General features: G+C 31.8%; 1 protein-coding gene across 1 annotated transcript; it reads right to left on the reverse strand.

Annotated features, from left to right (window-relative positions):
* Positions 1 to 15,128: 15,128 nt before the first annotated feature.
* LOC110645151 (alpha-copaene synthase) lies at positions 15,129 to 19,146 on the reverse strand. Its single transcript, XM_058145397.1, is given in 8 exon segments — positions 15,129 to 15,597; positions 15,703 to 15,848; positions 15,851 to 15,941; positions 16,364 to 16,502; positions 16,605 to 16,823; positions 18,068 to 18,440; positions 18,530 to 18,794; positions 18,938 to 19,146. Coding segments are annotated over 8 exon segments (1,635 nt in total). The 5' UTR covers positions 19,052 to 19,146; the 3' UTR covers positions 15,129 to 15,309.
* Between the last annotated feature and the right edge of the window lie 518 nt (positions 19,147 to 19,664).

Here is a 19,664-nt window from a genome sequence, read left to right on the forward strand (position 1 = left end):
ACCAAATGAACGGTGTTTATTCATTTGGCCATAACTTGGTCTAGGAAGGTCCAAATGACCTGATTTTTGTGAAATTGGGAAGATATGACATAGCACTATAACTTTTATGAAGAAAACAAACCCAAATTCTACCCAGAACCAAGTGAATTTTCTACCTAAATTTGGTACCGCAAAACTACCAGACCTAAAAGTTACCCAGAATTCTGGGTTAGGACTAATCTGGGCAGCCAACTTAAAATCAACATAACTTGAGCTAAAAATCTTCAAATGGAGTGATTCAAAAAGGGAATTAAAGCTAAGACAATAAGAAACAACTTTGATGAAGGACACTTAGCCAAATTCCCCCAGTAACTATACCAATGGAGTAGTAAAATACAAGGCACCAAAACTGAATTTTTGGATTTGCACCTAGAGAAATTAGAAATTGAAGTGACAATCAATGCCAACAAAATTGACACCCAAAATGTGATATATGGGTGCAATTAGAATTAATAAACCTGTTTAGTAGGAAAAAGTCAACATTTTGACTTAAATAGTACCATGAATAGTGCCATTATACACAAAAATATAAATGACCCAAATTTAAGAACTGTAATGGGTAGAATTAGTCTGCAAAGAAATTGTTGGAATTTAAGTATTATAAATGGATACTGAAGCACTTTAAATTTATGTGTTTCAGTTAAAAAGGATCTTCGAAAGAGAAACGAAAGGTAGAGTAAATTAGTCAACAAAGAGTTTTGTGTACAACTAGTTTTTAATTGATTTTGTTTTGAATATTCCATATAATTAAATGACTTTATTTCCCCTATGTATTATGTTTATCAAGTATTGAATGTATTCCAATGATTATTGAAATTGGTATAGTATGCATGAGTTTAGTTTTATGAAATAGTATTTCAATAAGTATTAAGCATTGTTGTGGATTGAATAAATTATGTTTTGAAAAATTGTGATAGAAATATATTTTGAAATGTGTTGGGCAATTTGCATGGAAAAATATAAATTTATGTTTTGAATTTTGATGAGCATAAAAAGTACTGGATATTGAAATTGACTTTGAATTAAATTGTGTTGTGATTTATGCTCACAAAAAGGATAAAGAGATTCATGATATGGTTTTATATGTCACTATAGATGCTTGACTAGGTTATTACCCGTCTCTCTCATTTGTTGAGAAGACAATGGAGTTAGCTTTGTTTTGATTACCATGGTACGTGCAAAGGCTTAGATTTTCCTCTTATTAGAGGTTGGATCTAAGTTTTTCATTGGCCCTTTCTAAAGTTTCATTATTGTGGTATGTACTGTGCACAATGATTTGACCTCCTCGACCATAGGGAGTTAGAATCCCAATTCGACCTCCCCAACCATAGAGAGTTAGAATCGCCCCGAAGATGGCCCTTTCGGATTAGTCTTGCAGAGTTAATGAGATAAAGAATAGTTTTGAATAGTAAAGAATTGTGATTTCAATTAGGATTTATGTATATTTGATTTTATTGAAATTAATATTTATTTCCATAAATTGTTGGAATTACTTTAAATGTTCAGTTGTGATTTGATAAATTGAATTTCTTGATCAAGGCCACTTTTACAAATGATTTATATTATTGGCAACGAAAATTTTGACTTTTAGAATTTTGTTAAATTTCGAGACTTCTAAATTAATTGTTATAATTTTGTCAATGTATATTATATTACATTTTAAATTATAGTTGTACACCACTAAGTTCACCACTCAGCGATAGCTTTGCATGTGTCGCAGGTGAAAAGAGCATAGAGCAGTTGAGTAAGCTTCCTTGAAGACATATTGTGACTAGCTCCAGGTATATCATAGGTATACCCTTATACATAGATTTTGATGTATGCATGTAATTATATATATGTAAATTATTTGAGCAGTTGTATAAAAACTTTTGTAATGTTATTTTAGTGTGTAATTGAAATGAAAATTATTTGTAATATTAATTTTAGTACTTTAATGAATGTACTATTTAATTTCTTCTTGAGTTTGAATTTATGTATGATTTCCTTTATGATGAGTTTGGGTTGAAAATGAATTGAGATAGAATTGTGTTGAGAAATGATTTGAAATAGAGTTATGACTGAGCAAAAATATTGGAAGTGTGTTTCTTTGCAGGTTTAGAAGAACTGTTTTCTCAAAATATAGCTAGCACTCTGTCGGAATTTTTATAAAAATTGTGAAAATTTTAATTACCGGAAAATTTGATTTGTGATTTAGTGCCAATTAAAAGTTTTAATATTAGTGAAAAATTTACCCACCGGCTTAAAAATGAACGAAAATTGTTTTAAAATCCCTTGTAGCATATTTAATGGGTTACCAGTAGGTGAAGTATGGTAATTCATTAAATACACTACGGGATCATGTTACATCTTACTGAGAGGTAGGGTGTGACATGTTTAGTGATACCAGAGCAATAGTTTTAACATAAATTTTGAACTATGATTTTGAAAAATTTTGTTGGTAAATACAACTGCTCAAATATTTAATACATATAGTATATTTACACCATAAATATGAACTAACGGAGAGAAATCTCCTTGTGTAGGTTATTTTGGGAAATAAAAATGGAAGAGGATGATAAAACAGTAGAACAACCAGTTACAGTTGAGGCACAAGGGGAGGCCTTAGCTCCTCAAAGTGTCGAAGGCTCGACTGTACCAGTTCCACCGGTACAAATTACCACACAAATGGCTCAGCAAATGACCACCTTCTTTCAATAAATGGCTGATAGTTTATCAGCCCAAGCCCATGTACAGACCCAACAACCACAAGGGCAGCATGAAATAGAGAAGAGTGAGAAACCTAGTGGTCAGAGCTTGAATAGTCAATAGGGAAAAAGAAAAGAATTTGAGGAACCCCGAACTCAGAGATATGATAGAGGTGGATCATCAGAGTAAAGGCCACCAAGGTCCAGTCGTCGAACAACTAGAAGTTCATATCCTCCTCGCATCTACAACTTTTGTGGCAAATTGCATGGGGGCGTTTGTCGTAAAGCCACTGGAGCCTGCTATAATTGTGGAAAGCTTAGACACTTTGCTAGAGATTATACTAGAGCACCTCGATCTGCTCTTTGAAGTTCACAGACAGTTGGTTAGGGCCAATCTAGAAATAGAATTGGTACTCCTCGCAATCCAAGCACAGCAAATCAATCCGAACCTAATAGCGCATCAGCTAGAGCGTCTACTATGTGCCAACGGGAAAGAGCAGAAACTTCGGATGTAGCTTCTGGTGAGTTCTTAAATTTTTGGAAGAAACAATTGGTTATTATTTGATCCCAGCACTACTTGCTTGTATGTTCGTGTTAGAATTATATGTTTTACTGTTATTCCTTTGTATGGGAATAAATTTTGATATATTAGTGACTAGTCCTTTAGAATAAAAACTACGATAATAAGTGTGATTAAAATTCATTTTGGAAGAGTTGTCAGCAAAAAGTATTTGCTAGCATATAATAATTTATAAAGCTAAGTAGTTAGCCTATTTAATGTAAAGCAAGAGGAGTTAAAAGTAAGTGACAGTAATATAATTGCTTTAAATGAGGGCAAAGATATTACTGCTAGTAATTTTCAATGGATATGGTAATTAGAGTAAGTTTTGGAGATTAGTGAATTCGAAAAGAATAAAATGTAGGAAAGTTTGATCTATTGGAATGTATCGTAGTAACTATGCCATATTCTTGATGTTCATACTATAAGCTACAAATTATAGTACTGACTTGAGATTATTGTGTAGAGCTACGTACTACCCGATAGTGCACTAAGATAAGGATGGTTACAAACGGCATCTGTTTTGGTAGAGTTCTACCAGGACAGAATGTTATTATTGGAAATGAGTTTGGAAATTCTACTTAGGGATTTAAAACTCTAAAATTAGAATATTGAAAGGTTATAGTTTTAAGATAGCTAGAGTTACTGACTCAGTTATCTAAAATGAGCTACGATACGTTAGGAATTATTATAAGACTAAAGATTTCAGTATAGTCATAAAGTAATGATAACACTTATATAGTGAAGTCATCCGGTCTCTAGTATGGGGTTGTAGTTATTTTGGTATTGTAAAGAATCTTTTGCCTAAAGTCTGTTACTTGTATAACAAAAAGACACAAAATATGATTTTGTTCCTTTGAATGAGACAGAATGCGATGGATGATAATCATAACTTGTAAAATAATGTTCTAATTAAGACAAGGATGGGATAAGGAATAATTGGCCAGGTATTTCTTAGAAAGAGCACAATTTTATTGTGCGAACTATAATGACTAGATTATGATTGGTACATAACAAAAAAAAAAGGACAGTTCTATAGACTCCCTTCTTAAGGTATTAGAGGATAGGTTATAGTTCAGTACAAGAGGAAGTAATGATTGCAAATCAGTAAGTAATAAGCTATAGAAAATCGATGGATAAAAGAGTTGTGGGAGTGAAAATTTGAATAGTTGGTTTAAATATAACAAAAGAAATGTTACGAATATTAGTAAAAGTGTTGACTAGAATGGTTAGAGGACCAAATCAAAGTAATATTGAAGTATAGCGGATTTATTATGAATAATAAGAGGTGTTAAATTTTGACTCGACAGTCGAGTCAAGGAATAGAGTCAAGAAGGAAGATAAAACTGAGGAATGAAATAATTAAAGTCAAGTTGTGGAATAGAAAAATAAGTATGAGGATGGTAAAAAGGAATGACATCAGGAAAAATATTTATTATGGTATAAAAATGCAAACTTTGGAGTAAATTAACGTAGGACAGTGTTAAGAGCCAGTCATGGAGCTCAAAATTGTGGGATAAGGATCAATCCCTATTATCTCTAATTTAAGATAAAATAAGTAGTATGGGGATAATATCCAATTAAATTATAAGAAAGGTAGAGACATTAGTTGAGGATTGCCACCAGGGCAAACAAAAACGCGTAACAATACCCCAAACTATTCTATCAAGTAAGAAATAAGCTAAACAAAAAGTAAATAAGATAGTGCAAAATAGCACATAGGCCTGGGTCATAAATGGAGATGGTAAGGTTATGGTTATGGACCTATGGCCAATAAGGAGATAAGCATTTCATATATGACCAATAAGGTCATCTTAAAAGGAATTACAAAGGAAAATAATTGCTAGAACAATAGTAAGAAAAGATTGTGATTATACAAACAAATTAAATGTTACATTAGATTGTTAGAAGTCTTACACAGACTCAAAGGAAAGAAGATTATAAGATTATGTAAAAAGGAGAATGACTAAGTTCTCATTACCTAGGATCACATGAGGTCCTAGAAGGAGTAGATCCATTAGCACACAAATTGCTTACCTCTAAAAGTAAAATGAATTCAAATTTAACTTATAACAGAAGCTCATAAGAAACTTGGCACACGAGGTGAGCAATCGATGAGTAAATATTATGAGTAAAGTGCTATGGACCCTTATTTAGACTATGAAGCTACATAGAAATGTGAGAAAACATGAGAAACAACACATATGACTATTTGAGGATTAATAGTGAGCACAATTTCGAGGACGAAATTTCTTTTAAGGAGGAGAGATTGTAACGCCCTCACAATGGACAATCCAGTACAGTCTACTGTTCCGGCGCCTGATGTCTACCCGGACAGTCGAGACATCTGAAGCTATATCTATGACATTCAAAAAAGTCATAGATAAAAAAATAAATAACAATCATAAGAAGGAAAAATATGAATAAGAAAAACAAAGCATAAAAAGTTAAATAAGCTGAGGGTCACAGCGATGGATGACCTTACCGGGAAGTGACAGCGATGTCAGTTTTAATCCTAATTTTGAACGGTAAATTATGACACCATAGTCCTAAGAAGTATTGCAAACCTAATGGAAAAGAGAAAATCACAAAAAAGAGTTGATAAGTAGGTTAAATAATTAGGTCAGAGTTCCGAAAGAAATACCAGATTATTTGCAAATCGGATCAGATCGGTAAGGGGCAAATTGGTCAATTCACCTCTAGAGGTAACTCACGACCTAACTGTCCAATAAAATCTGAGAAATGAAAATTTTGAAATATGAAATTAAATTAAAGAAGTATGGAAAAAATAAAAGGAAAAGAAAATAAAAGAAAATAGGATTATGACATCACCCAAATGACATCATGCATGACATTAAAAATAAATTCTATTTAATTTAATCTTTGACCAAGTCAATTATGTGGCATAAAAACAAAAATTTAAAAAGTTTTTTTTTACTTCTTCTTCTTCCAATTTCCGCAGCTCTCTCCTCTCCATATCTTCTTATTTTGTTCCACCATTAAAGCTTAGATTTAAGCTTCTTAAACTTTAGATTTCACCCCCAATCCTTGAGAATAATTATAGAAACCATTAAATTGAACCTCAAGAAGAAGATTTGGAGCAAGAAATTAAAGGAATTTGAAGATTTGAGGGAGATTGAAAAAGCTTCAATTAAGGTAAGTTCCCTCTTTTAATTTGAATTTGAATTGAATTTTTAGTATGGAATTGTGGTTAAACAAGATTTTAATTGCATAAAAACATGAAAAATTTTCATCTAGAGGGACTCCATGAATTCGGCTAGAATTAAGATTGAGTATAGAATTGATGTCAATTGATTGAAGTAAATAAGTGAGTATGCTTGAATGAAAGTGTGAAATTGAATTATACACTTTGAATCTTTGAAATTAGAGAATTAGAAAATTAGGGTTCTTGAATTAGGGAAAATAGGGGAAAAATTAGAGATTTTTGAAATTGAACCAAATTGACCAAATTGAGGTTAGAAATGGTCAATTGGGACTAATTGAGATGTGTTTGAATGGATAGAAGTAAATTCAAATTTGGATTGGTGAAAGGTCAATTCTAGACAGTTTGGCCTAGGTCCCTTTAGGGGACCAAAACTGAAATTCTGACACCCCAATTGGTGTGAGGCCAATTGAGGATGAAAATAGACACATAATGACACATTTTTCATGTACAAATCATGCCTAGAAAGTGACTCTAAGTTAGTGAACATTTAGGTCAAACCCAGAATTGGTGCACTGCCACTGTACCAAAATGACTAAATGAACAATATGGCCATAACTTGATATAGGAAGGTCCAAATGACCTGATTTTTGTGGAATTGGGAAGATATGACATAGCAATACAACTTTTATGAAGAACACAAACTCAAATTTTGCCCAAAACCAAGTGAATTTTCCACCTAAAGTTGGTACCACAAAACTGCCAGACCTAAAAGTTGCCTAGAATTCTGAGTTAGGACTAATCTAGGTAACCAACTTAAAATCAACATAACTTGAGCTAAAAAACTCTAAATGGAGTGATTCAAAAAGGAAATTAAAGTTAAGACAATAAGAAACAACTTTGATGAAGGATACTTAGCCAAATTCCTCCAGTAACTAGACCAGTGCAGTAGTAGAATACAGGGGACCAAAACTAAATTTTTGGATTTGCACCTAGGGAAATTAGAAATTGAAATGGCAATCAATGCTAACAAAATTGACACCTAAAATGTGGTATATGGGTGCAGTTAAAATTAATAAACCTATTTAGTAGGAAAAAGTTAACATTTTGACTTAAATAGTACCATGAATAGTGCCACTATACACAAAAATATAGAGGACCTGAATTTAAGAACCGTAATTGGTAGGATTAGTTTGCAAAGAAATTGTTGGAATTTAAATATTAGAAATGGATATTGAAGCACTTTAAATTTATGTGTTTCAGTTAAAAAGGGATCTTCGAAGGAGGAATGAAAGGTGGAGTAAATTAGTCAACAAAGAGGTTTGTGCACAACTAGTTTTTAATTGATTTTGTTTTGAATATTCCATATAATTAAATGACTTTATTTCCCCTATGTATTATGTTTATCAAGTATTGAATGTATTCCAATGATTATTGAAATTGGTATAGTATGCATGAGTTTAATTTTATGAAATGGTATTTCAACAAGTATTGAGCATTGTTGTGGATTGAATAAATTATATTTTGGAAAATTGTGATAGAAATATGTTTTGAAGTGTGATGGGCAATTTGTATGGAAAAATATAAATTTATGTTTTGAATTTTGATGAGCATAAAAAGTACTGGATATTGAAATTGACTTTGAATTAAATTGTGTTGTGATTTATGCTCACAAAAAGGATAAAGAGATTCATGATATGGTTTTATAACTCACTATAAATGCTTGATTAGGTGATTACCCATCTCTCTCATTTATTGAGGAGACAATGGAGTTAGCTTTGTTTTAATTACCATAGTATGTGCACAAGCTTAGATTTTCCTCTTATTAGAGGTTGGATCTAAGTTTTTCATTGGCCCTTTCGAAAGCTTCATTATTGTGGTGTGCACTGTGTACGATGATTCGACCTCCCCGACCATAGGGAGTTAGAATCGCCCCGGAGATGGCCCTTTCGGATTAGTCTTACAAAGTTAGTGAGATAAATAATGGTTTTAAATAGTAAAGAATTGTGATTTCAATTAGGATTTATGTATATTTGATTTTATTGAAATTAATATTTATTTCCATAAATTGCTGGAATTACTTTAAATGTTCAGTTGTGAATTGATAAATTGAACTTCTTAATCAAGGCCACTTTAACAAATGATTTATATTATTGGCAACGAAGATTTTGACTTTTGGAATTTTGTTGAATTTCGAGACTTCTAAATTAATTATTATAATTTTGTCATTGTATATTGTATTACATTTTAAATTATAGTTGTGCACTACTAAGTTCATCACTCAGCGATAGCTTTGCATGCTGTCGCAGGTGAAAAGAGCATAGAGCAGTTGAGTAAGCTTCCTTGAAGACATATTGGGACTAGCTCCAGGTATATCATAGGTATACCCTTATACATAAATTTTGATATATGCATGTAATTATATATATGTTAATTATTTGAGCATTTGTACAAAAACTTTTATAATGTTATTTTAGTGTGTAATTGAAATAAAAATTATTTGTAATAATAATTTTAGTACTTTAATGAATGTACTATTTAATTTCTTCTTGAGTTTGAATTTATGTATGGTTTCCTTTATGATGAGTTTGGGTTGAAAATGAATTGTGTTGAGAAATGATTTGAAATGGAGTTATGATTGAGCAAAACTATTGGAAGTGTGTTTTTTTGCAGGTTTTGAAGAACTGTTTTCTTAAAATATAGTCGGCACTCTGTAAGAATTTTTATAAAAATTGCGAAAATTTTAATTACCAAAAATTTGATTTGTGATTTAGTGCCAATTAAAGGTTTTAATATTAGTGAAAAATTTACCCACCAACTTAAAAATGAACGAAAATTGTTTTAAAATCCCTTGTAGTATATTTAATGGATTACCAGTAGGTGAAATACGGTAATTCATTAAATACACTACGGGATCATGTTACATCTTACTGAGGGGTAGGGTGTGACACACAATCTGTAAATAGAGCAAAATGAGATAATGATTCTTCATTGTTGTTAATTCCTTGTACCTCATAATCCTCCATCTATGCAGGTCTTCTTCTAACCCGTTGAGGCCGTTGATCATTATCAGGTTCAATAGCTGGATGAATTGGTGATTGCTCTCTCCCCATTGGTTGGGCTTTCCATAAAGGTTGCTGCCTATTGTCTCCATTTACTTCATCAAAGTCAGCCCCTATTTGTCATTTGGTATTGCTTTCATCCCATTTCCTGAACTTTTCTTCATAAAAAAATCACATCACGACTAATTACAATTTTCTTGGTGATAGGATTGTACAATTTGTATGCTTTTGAATGTTCACTAATACTAAGAAAAATGTATTTCTCTCCTTTGTCATCAAGCTTTGTTCTTTTCTGATCTGGAATACGAGCATAAGCTATGCAGCCAAAGATTCTGAAATAATCAACACTTGGTTTATGTCCATTCCAAGCTTCTTCAGGCGTCATATTTCGAACAGCTAGTGTAGGACTTCTATTCAGTACATGAGTGCTCCAATTAATTGCTTCAGGCCAAAAACTTTTTGGGATGCTCCTTCTTGCTAAAATAGTCCACACCATGTTCAAGATTGTACAATTTTTCCTCTCTGAAATGTCGTTTTGCTGTGGAGTATAGGTTGCTGTCAGCTGCTTTTGAATTCCATGCTCTTCACAAAAATTTATAAATTCTTGTGAGTTGTACTCTCCACCACGATCATTGCGAAGAATTTTTATAGGCTTGCCTACTTCCTTTTCCACTAGCAATTTGAAATTTTTGAAAACTGAAAAAGTTTCATATTTGTCCTGCAAAAAATAAACCCACGTTTTCCGACTATTATCATCAATGAACGTTATAAAATAACGTTTACCACCATTTGATGTCGGATTAATGGGCCCGCATATATCAAAGTGAACCAGCTCCAATACTTTCTTTGCTCTCCATGATCTTCCCTTTTGAAAGGGATCTCGAAGTTGTTTGCCTATTACATAATCTTCACAATTTTGAGAAGGACTTTGAATTTGTGGAAGAACTTTCACCATATTCTTTTGTTGTAGCGTTTTTAGACCACTAAAATTCAGATGTCCGAAGCGAAAGTGCCATAGCCATGCCTCTTCCTTTAATCTTGTTGAGAAACATGATTGAGTGGTATTTTTGAGGTATAGCGGAAACAATCGATTTGTCGTCATATTTACTTGAGCAATTAAGCCAAGTTTTTTTATCTTGAATGCGGCAAGTTCCATCTTTGATAATAATCTCATATCCCTTCTCTTGAAGCTGCCCAATACTTAGCAGATTCGCCTTCAAATCTGGAACAAAGAGGACATTATTGATAGTGTGAATGGAGTTACTTTTGGTAGAGACTTGTACCTTTCCTTTTCCCATGACAGACACGCTGGAATTGTCTCCAAACTTCACGGTATTGTGAAAAAATTCTTCCAATTCTGAAAAAGCTGACTTGCTTCCACACATGTGATTACTGTAGCCCGTATCAAGGTACCACATATTTGAGGAAGTTTCTTCATTAGAATGACACACCATTAAAAGTGATATCTCTTCTTCCTTTTTTTCCGCTTCTTTTATTTTTGCGAAGTTAGATCTCTCGCCATGATATTTATTTAAATTAGTTCGACATTCAGAACGATAGTGTCCATACCGATGGCATCGATAGCATTCCACACTTGATTTGTTACATCCTTTATCTTTTCTTTGAGAATCACCAACTTTATTCTTCTCATTGCGATGCTGCCCATTTTTTTCTTTCCATCTTCCTTTCTCATGACCAGCTCCTTTTGAGTTCGTTACAGCTTTTAATGCTTGCTCCTCCCTATCTTGCTGAATTATCTTCTGTTCATGAACCAACAAAGAATTTTGCAGCTCATCAATAGAGAGAGTATTAAGATCTTTGGACTCCTCAATTGAGCAAATAACAAAGTTGAACTTTGGCAACATTGATCGAAGAATCTTTTCAACAATAACAACATCCTCAAGCTTTTCCCCATGAATCCGCATCTTGTTTGCAATTGCCATTTTTCGTGAAAAGTACTCTGAAACTGTCTCACCTGACTTCATGCGTAAAGTCTCGAATTCACAGCGGAGGGTTTGAAGTTATGCCCGCTTTGCCCTTGCATTTCCTTGGTTCTTTTTCTTCATGGAGTCCCAAATCTGCTTGGAGGTATCTTTATAGAGAATTGTTTCCAAGATTGAACGATCAATGGCTTGAAATAGATAATTTTTTGCTTTCAAGTCATTCAACTTCTGTGCATCTAATTCTGTCTTCTGTGCATCTGTGAAAGTAGTTCCAACTGCTGGTTCTGCGAAACCACTATCAACAACTTGCCAGTATTCTTTTGATCTCAAGAAGTTTTCCATTAGCATGCTCCAAAGATCATAATGACCATCAAAGCGAGGGATATCTAGTTGAATAAAGTTTTCTGAAGCCATAAGTGCTGCTGCAATTTTGTTTCTCTTATTTCACTCACCAAGGGTTTTGCTCTGATACCACTGATAGAAAGAAACAAACTAGTAATGGAGGAAGATAGAACAAGATTGGACAAGTTTTATTACTCACACATAATCTAAACTTACAATCACTGCCCCTTATATAGAGCAAAGCTAACAAACAAGTACATAAAAAATAGGAACCACTAATGCTACATCTAAAGACTCGGTATAAGTCACAAACCACTACTTTATTAACAAACTCCTTTAAGCTAGGACAACCGTTAACAAAATAAAGACTATTTCAAAACCACGGTATACCAAAAATCCCCAACACAATCTGCCTTTTGTACGCAGTTGTAGTAGAACACTCCAATTAAGGAGATGTAATTTGTGTTTGTGGTACCTTTTGATAAAAAAAAATTGCCTCATAAGAGTCTAATTTTCTAACAACTTTTCGGTATTTTAAAAATCGAGAGATAATAGATTGGTAGGTTGCTTAGGCATGCTTTGATTAGAGTAAGGTGACCCACAGGAGAAAGAATCTTCCCCTTCCAGAATGCGAGTTTATCTTTAAACATTTTGATTACAGGGGCTATTTATTAGATACACCGGGAGCACTAAAAAATAATACTCTCTCTCTCACAAAAAAGTGGGCCTTTCTTATAATATGGAGGGTGGATCCCACATGATTGTGAAATATAGTGCATGTATACCGGGTACTCCTAATAATTTCTCGATTACAGGAGCCTAAGTAGAAGCTCTTTTCGCATTAGCACCTAATGGCAGTCCAAGAAAAGTACCGGGAAGGGAGCCCCATTTGCCGCTTCAACAATATTGTCTTTTAGAGACAAATACGTTGAGACAAATAAGATAATTGTTATTAATAACTATTATTTGAGGTAAAATTTTATTAATCTTTAAATATTATATTATTTAAGACAAAAATTTATTAATCTGTAATGTTATATTATTTATTTCTAATAAATAATTTTTTGAGATAAAAACTTATTAGTCTCTAATTGTATAATTATTTGTTTCTAATAATTATTTTTTCGAGGTAAAACTTATTAGTCTCAAAATATTATATTATTTATTTCTAATAATTAATTTTTTAGCAAAACTTATTAATTTCTAAATATTATATTATATGTTTCTAACATATTAAGATTAACTTAATTTATATAAGACCTTTTAACGATTTTTCTTTAATTTGTCATTAAAAAATTCCCTTTTGCATATTAAAAAAATGTTAATAACTTATATACATATATATATATATAATATGTGTTAAGTATGTATAGATTATATATACTTAAATAAAAAAGTGATGTTCAAAAATTAAATATGTAGATACAAACACATATATATTTATATTGTATTATGTTTGTATATATTAAAATAAAGAAATTATTTTTTTTCTTTTAATCTATATAATTAAAGCTTTTAATCAACATATTGTTGTTAATTATTGGGCTAACAAGTTATTAATTTCTTAAGAAAAAAACTCAAAAATTATATAAAAACACTTTTACCTTAAACTACAAATATTTGGATGATTTGAATTTATTAATTATACATATATTAATATTTTTTTAATTATTATTTTTAATTAAATTTGTAAAAATTATATAAGTACCATAATAAACATAATAAAATTTGATTATATAATATAATATGTTATTAGTTCTTTATTATATTACAATATTTATATGATAAATTGAAATTTTAAGTTCTGAATTATAAATTAAGAAAATAATAATTTGTAAAAAAAAAAGGAAACCATATCTCACATTATTTTTTCAAAGACTTGAAAGATAATGATTTTCCTATAAAAGGCAATTCTCTTTTCTTTGCATTTCAAGTAAACAGTGGAGTCTAAATACAGAGCCCACTAGTTATAGTTTATTTTTTAAAATTATATTTATTTAGTTTAAATAATATTTATTATTTCTAGTAATATAAATGAATTTCATTTAAATTATAGTGGCAAATAAATATTATATAATCAAAGACCAATAAATGCATTTATATTAATAATTAATGATATGAAGAAATTAATATATAAACTCAACTCAACTCAACTCAACCTTTATCCCAAAAATTTGAGGTCGGCTATATGGATTCATTTTCTCCACTCTGAACGATTTTGAGTTAAATCCTCAGAAATGTATAATGCTTCTAGGTCATGTTGTACTACTATAAGAAATTAATATATAATGAGAAGATAATTTATTTTTACAAATATTATTAGAGATAAATTTATTTAATTCTAAAAGTAAATTTAAAAATTTTAGTATAAACAATTAAAGTCAATTTAATTTATTTTTAAAAATAGATTTAGGGTCAAATTATATAGTTTGTTAAGATGGAAAGGGAGACAATTTTTTTTCTCTATAAGTTGTTAATATAGACAAATATATTTATTTCTGAAAATTAAATTAATATCAAATATATATTTATCTCTATATTTATCTCTAATTACTTTTAGGAATATCAGTAATGATTATTTGTCCCTAAAAATATATAGAGACAAAAAAATAGTTTTTTGGATCAAAATTTTTGTTTCAACGTAATAATTTTGGCTTAGTGAATTGATTCAGCAGCCTGACGAAGATAGGCATCATCAACATTATTTTGGCTTTTCTTGATCTCCTTGTTTCTCTTCTCCGCTCTTTTCTTTATCTCTCTCTTTTTCTCCCCAGTTTTCATTTCTTTCCTCTGATTCCATCCAGCAGCTTTTTCTTCCATATAAAGGGTATACTCAGCAAGAACTTAGTAACGTATAAAACAGGAGTCTAGGCTACTGTTCTGCTTCGTATATTCACATGGTTCGTATATGCCTATCTGATTAATTTGTTATATGTTTCTTAGCTTCATCTGATAATAGATATATGATGATGATCATCATCATGTATATCAATAAACATGATATGGCTCTTTTTTTTTTTTTTTTTTTACTATTTCTAGTGGATTGGTTTGATTTAATCCAAATCATAAAATAAAAATACCTATAACTAGTTGCTTTTTCAATCAATAAATACATAATATTCATTTTAATTTGACCAAAAGTATATTTTAATGTAAGATTTTTAACTAAAAAGTCACTCGAAATGTAACTAATTACATTCTATAACACGATTAAAGTATCAAATTAGTTTCAAACAACAATAATAACTAAGTTTTAATTTCAAATAAAAAAAAAACTAAATCTTTCTCATATTTAACCACACATATATTTGTAAGTACTGAACATATGCACCATATATAGCAATGGCCTTTATTATTCAAATTTTTTAAACACCTTCATACATTTTTTTTTTATCCAATATAATTATAGATTGCTATTTAGCAATCGCCTTTATTATCCAAATTTTTTAAACGCCTTCGTACTTTTTTTTATCCAATATAATTATAGATTGCTAGAGAAATGGTATAACGCAGTTCAGAGCACAGGGTCCTTAAGCAATGAGGCAACATAGTCCTTCAAAATGTAAGAGTTTGTGAATCCATCGCCATCCTTGTAGATGACATCCATTGCACGTGCAAGATTCATAATTCTCTCCAAAAGGGGCCTTGGAGCTGGGGTTGGTTTCAGCCACTCCTCATTGATATCTTTCCATGCATTTGCAATCTCTTCTCGAAACAATTTAACTGTCTCTTCTTCTGAAACTCCGTGCTGCTTCATGTAGCATTCAACACTTGATGGGGCATGTTCTCTGTTCTTCTCGAACTATATATAACAAAATTGAAATTATTTTTAAAATTAACACACACACATATATATATATGTAAGTATGTATGTATATCTAATTCATACAATGCATGGGTTAATTACCTCATGGGATACAATGTCGTTCATGAGCCTGCACAAGAGTGATAAAGCTCTAATAATCTTAGGGTCATTGGACACCCACTCAAAGGCATCCGTTGTTGCTACTTTCCCCATGCTGAGGAAGGATGTTGTTGTAACCATTGGATAATTAGCGATACTTGTAAATACTCCTCCATTGTTGGAACATAGCCTTCATTGCGCCACTTCGCTTCTGCTAAGTAGCTTCGCAACATTCTCTTTATCTGTCACAAAATCTAAATTATTAGAATTAGAGACAATAATTAAATAATTAAAATGAATTTAATTTTTTACAAGAAATTTCATAACTCTACTCAATTAAAGCTAATATTTACATTATTAAATTTAAATATTATATTTTAAATACCTTCATCTGATGCAAGTTAATTATAAATGTAGAATTATAACTAAAATTTTATGTATATCAACTATGAATTTGCAAATTAATTTCACAAATTTTTACTACATAAATGCTACAAAATATAAGCTGATTTTTGTACTGTATTTTTTTGAGGGTTGAGATTTTTCCCATAGGAACAAGAATGATTTTCTTTTGTGAAATATATTGATATACCAACAAGCTTTAAATTAAAAATGTGTGAATTAGGAAGGAGAAACATTAGGGATGATGGATGAGATAACTTACAGCTTCTTTTGCATAATGCACACAGTATGAGCTTCCTTCTTCAGCAATGCTCTCTTCAATTTCATTGTAGAGATCAAGCATAGAGGCATAAATCATTTTCATGTACTCTGGAAGCGTGTCAATGGCCTTAATATCCCACCTGAAAAATCAAGTAATATATATAATAAGCCACTCTTACCAACTTGAAGTTGCATATGTATCTAAGAATGCTGAATTGGACGAAAGATGTGTATATATCAACCGTTCTATAGCATCTGTAAAGAGCTCAAGTTCTTCACATGTAGCATAGTTATCATAAGTATCATCTAAAATGGTTGCCATGGACATCACTTTAGCCAGGTTCTTCCTTGCAATTGAATATTGGGGCTCAAAGTACACTCCAACACTTAAGAAAAAGCACTCCACAAGTCTGTCCCTTGCATAGGGCAGCTTTGCTGCGAAATCCAAATTCTTCCACCACCTGTTGGGGCACAAGTCTTGCTTAAATATTCTTTTCTTTTTTTTTTTTTTAATAAGCAATGAAATTTTATTAATATATCGAGGAAACATGCAAAGTCCTGGCCATTGGAACTCCCCAAAACATTCTACCTAGTACAACACATGCTAAAACAAAATACAAGCCTAAAGACTAGACTGACCAAAGCATCTGTTAGAATTATGACTCAAAATTTTAGTTGGATTTGGAAAGACCTTTTCCTAATTTGAGTGGGAGAAATATTCCTCAATAGGATAGAGGAATATTTTCTAAATAAAGTAAAACTCTTATTTTAGTGTTATTCCTAAATTGAGTGGGATTCCTAATCAGATTAGGATTGAGGGAATTAACACTATAATTAGGAGAATGGTAAAAAAGTTATTTGGCTTTCAGCTCATGGAGTGAGGCTGTTGCCCATTGTAAAGAGGGGCCTTGCCAATTGCTAAGGATTTGACTATGTCCATTGATGAGGGGCACTTGCCCATTGCAGTGGAGAGATGCTTTGGCCTAAGGTGGAGTAAGAACATATAATTCAAGAGGAAGGGATTCTTGTCCATTGGTGAGAGGGCTCTTGCTCATTTGTGGTATGGTGTTGTAATAGTAAATATATTGAGTTATGTCTAGAGGAGACTGAGAGGGATTAACTAATATATTTACTATGAGCAGTTTGATGGATGTTGTATAGATTCTTTTGGGTGTAATTGGGTTGATGGGTAGTATAGCTTTGAGTTTATAATGATAATTTATTTATTGTTGATAGTGGAAGATGGCATATAGCCCTATGTTGAGAGGGTGAATCACGTAAATATTGGTATTTTGTGTGTACAAAACAACCTAAAACAATCACAACAAAACAAAGTGCACAAAACAACCTAAAACCCAGCCTCCAAGTCAAACAGCAAGAACATTGTACAAAACAATAGCTCAGCAAACAAAGAAGAATGCAATTAAGTTTGAATATTAATAGGGGCTACATAACAATCAATATTTACTGTGGGGAACAATTTCATATATTTCCTATGTGGCAAATTATAATTAATTTATTTTAATATGAATTCATATAAGTGATTAAATTGTTTTACACGTCAAAATAATTAGCCTATTTGATATTGCAATCCGATCATTTATATTTTGCCTTTTCATTTCATATATTTCCCATGTAGGATTTCCAACAAAATTACTTGAAGGAATTAACATACGTGCTAAAAAAATTAATTATGAGAACTTACTCTGTGATGCCATTTAGTTCCTTCTGATGCACTTCCTGCAACCTGTTGAAATCTAACTTGGCAAACTCTAATAATGTTGTGTTGTATGATTTATCCCATTTGTAGGCGTCAATATAGTGCCTTGCCTCTAACCTTGGCAGACATCTGTGAATGGGGCGGTTCAGGGCATGGCTCACCTGCTGTGCAAGATGAGGGCTTAATTGAGGCAATAATGAGTAAAGGTTTGCGGTAGTGAAAGCTATGGCTTCGTCCAATATGTCCTCTCCTCGTATTCCAAGATGTGCAGCCTCATATAAACTTAGCATGCCATCCACATCTTGTTTCAAGGACTCCTTGAACTCCCCTTCACTGTCTTTGAATTTTGCGAATATATCTGCATCCCAAAATAGTAGACAATTCATGAGCTTTTACTTGATGAACAATTGAAAGCCAAGTAGTTTCCTATATTAGTTATTATCTTACCAGATGAAACTTTAATCCCTTGCTGTCTAAGAAGTCGAAACCAAAGAGCAGCAGTATACAGATCATTCCCATCACTGGAATAGTCATGGCAGATTTTTTCTAATGCATCTTCAATCTCACTCGTAAAATGGTAAGCAACGCCTAAACGTTGTATTCTATTAATCAAGTGCAATTTCTGGGAAGACTCATCACTATCATCTCTTAGCATCCTTCTTACTTCCTGTTTCAGTACTTCGAATGGCTGTTGGATTGAAGTATCTGTTGTCTGCGAAGGCACATAACAGAAGAATAAGAGAATGTAACAATATGCTTATGTTCAACAGTATTCATGAAGTTTTAATCATATGAGAAATTATTATCAACTTAAAAAATTTTACATGCACAAAGAGGAAGATACAGTTTACTTACCTTGGAGTCAGAAACAGGTGTGAGAAAATAATCTCCCCAGATTGCAGGATGGTAATTGGCAGAGTTGATGCGATTGGTAGTAGATGTGAAAAAAGCTGAATCTTGAACTGCCATTTTGTTTTTCCTTATGGAAGAAAACTGATCAGTGAAAAGATGGATGTATAAATCTTCTGTGCTTCAAGGTGCTCGATGGGGTGATTCGAAAAAGAGCTATTTTTCTTGGTATTTATAGGCAAAGTCCAAAGAATACTGTAACCAATAAATAAATAATATTAATCCAGTCTGTTTAATTTCAATAATTCATGTTATGACGTTTTTCTCCCTTCTGGTGGATTTTCTCTCTTTTTTTTTTTTTTTCCCTCTTCTCCATTAATTCATTTTCATTATGCCCCATCAATTTTGTCCCACTAATTTGGACAAGGGGCTGTTGAGTGTGAAATGTGCAAGTGGCCCCCCTGTCCACGTTAATTGATTAGTTTTAACAGGGTTGTCCTGCAGAGATTTTTACTAAAATTGTGTAAAAAAAAATAATAATAATTCTGGTTTCTGTGTGGTGAGTTTGGCTTTTACACAGTGCCTACAATATAACTATCAACATTGTGAATTGTTTTTTACCTATAAAAAATTTTTTACACAATTTTGAAAAAAATCTCTGCCTACCAGTGCGAGTGTAGCAAGGATCTCATTCTCTCGTTTGTTCGTCATTTTGATTTGACTATTTTTAATA

The sequence above is a fragment of the Hevea brasiliensis genome, chromosome 4 (assembly GCF_030052815.1).
Source record: "Hevea brasiliensis isolate MT/VB/25A 57/8 chromosome 4, ASM3005281v1, whole genome shotgun sequence".
NCBI lineage: Eukaryota > Viridiplantae > Streptophyta > Magnoliopsida > Malpighiales > Euphorbiaceae > Hevea > Hevea brasiliensis.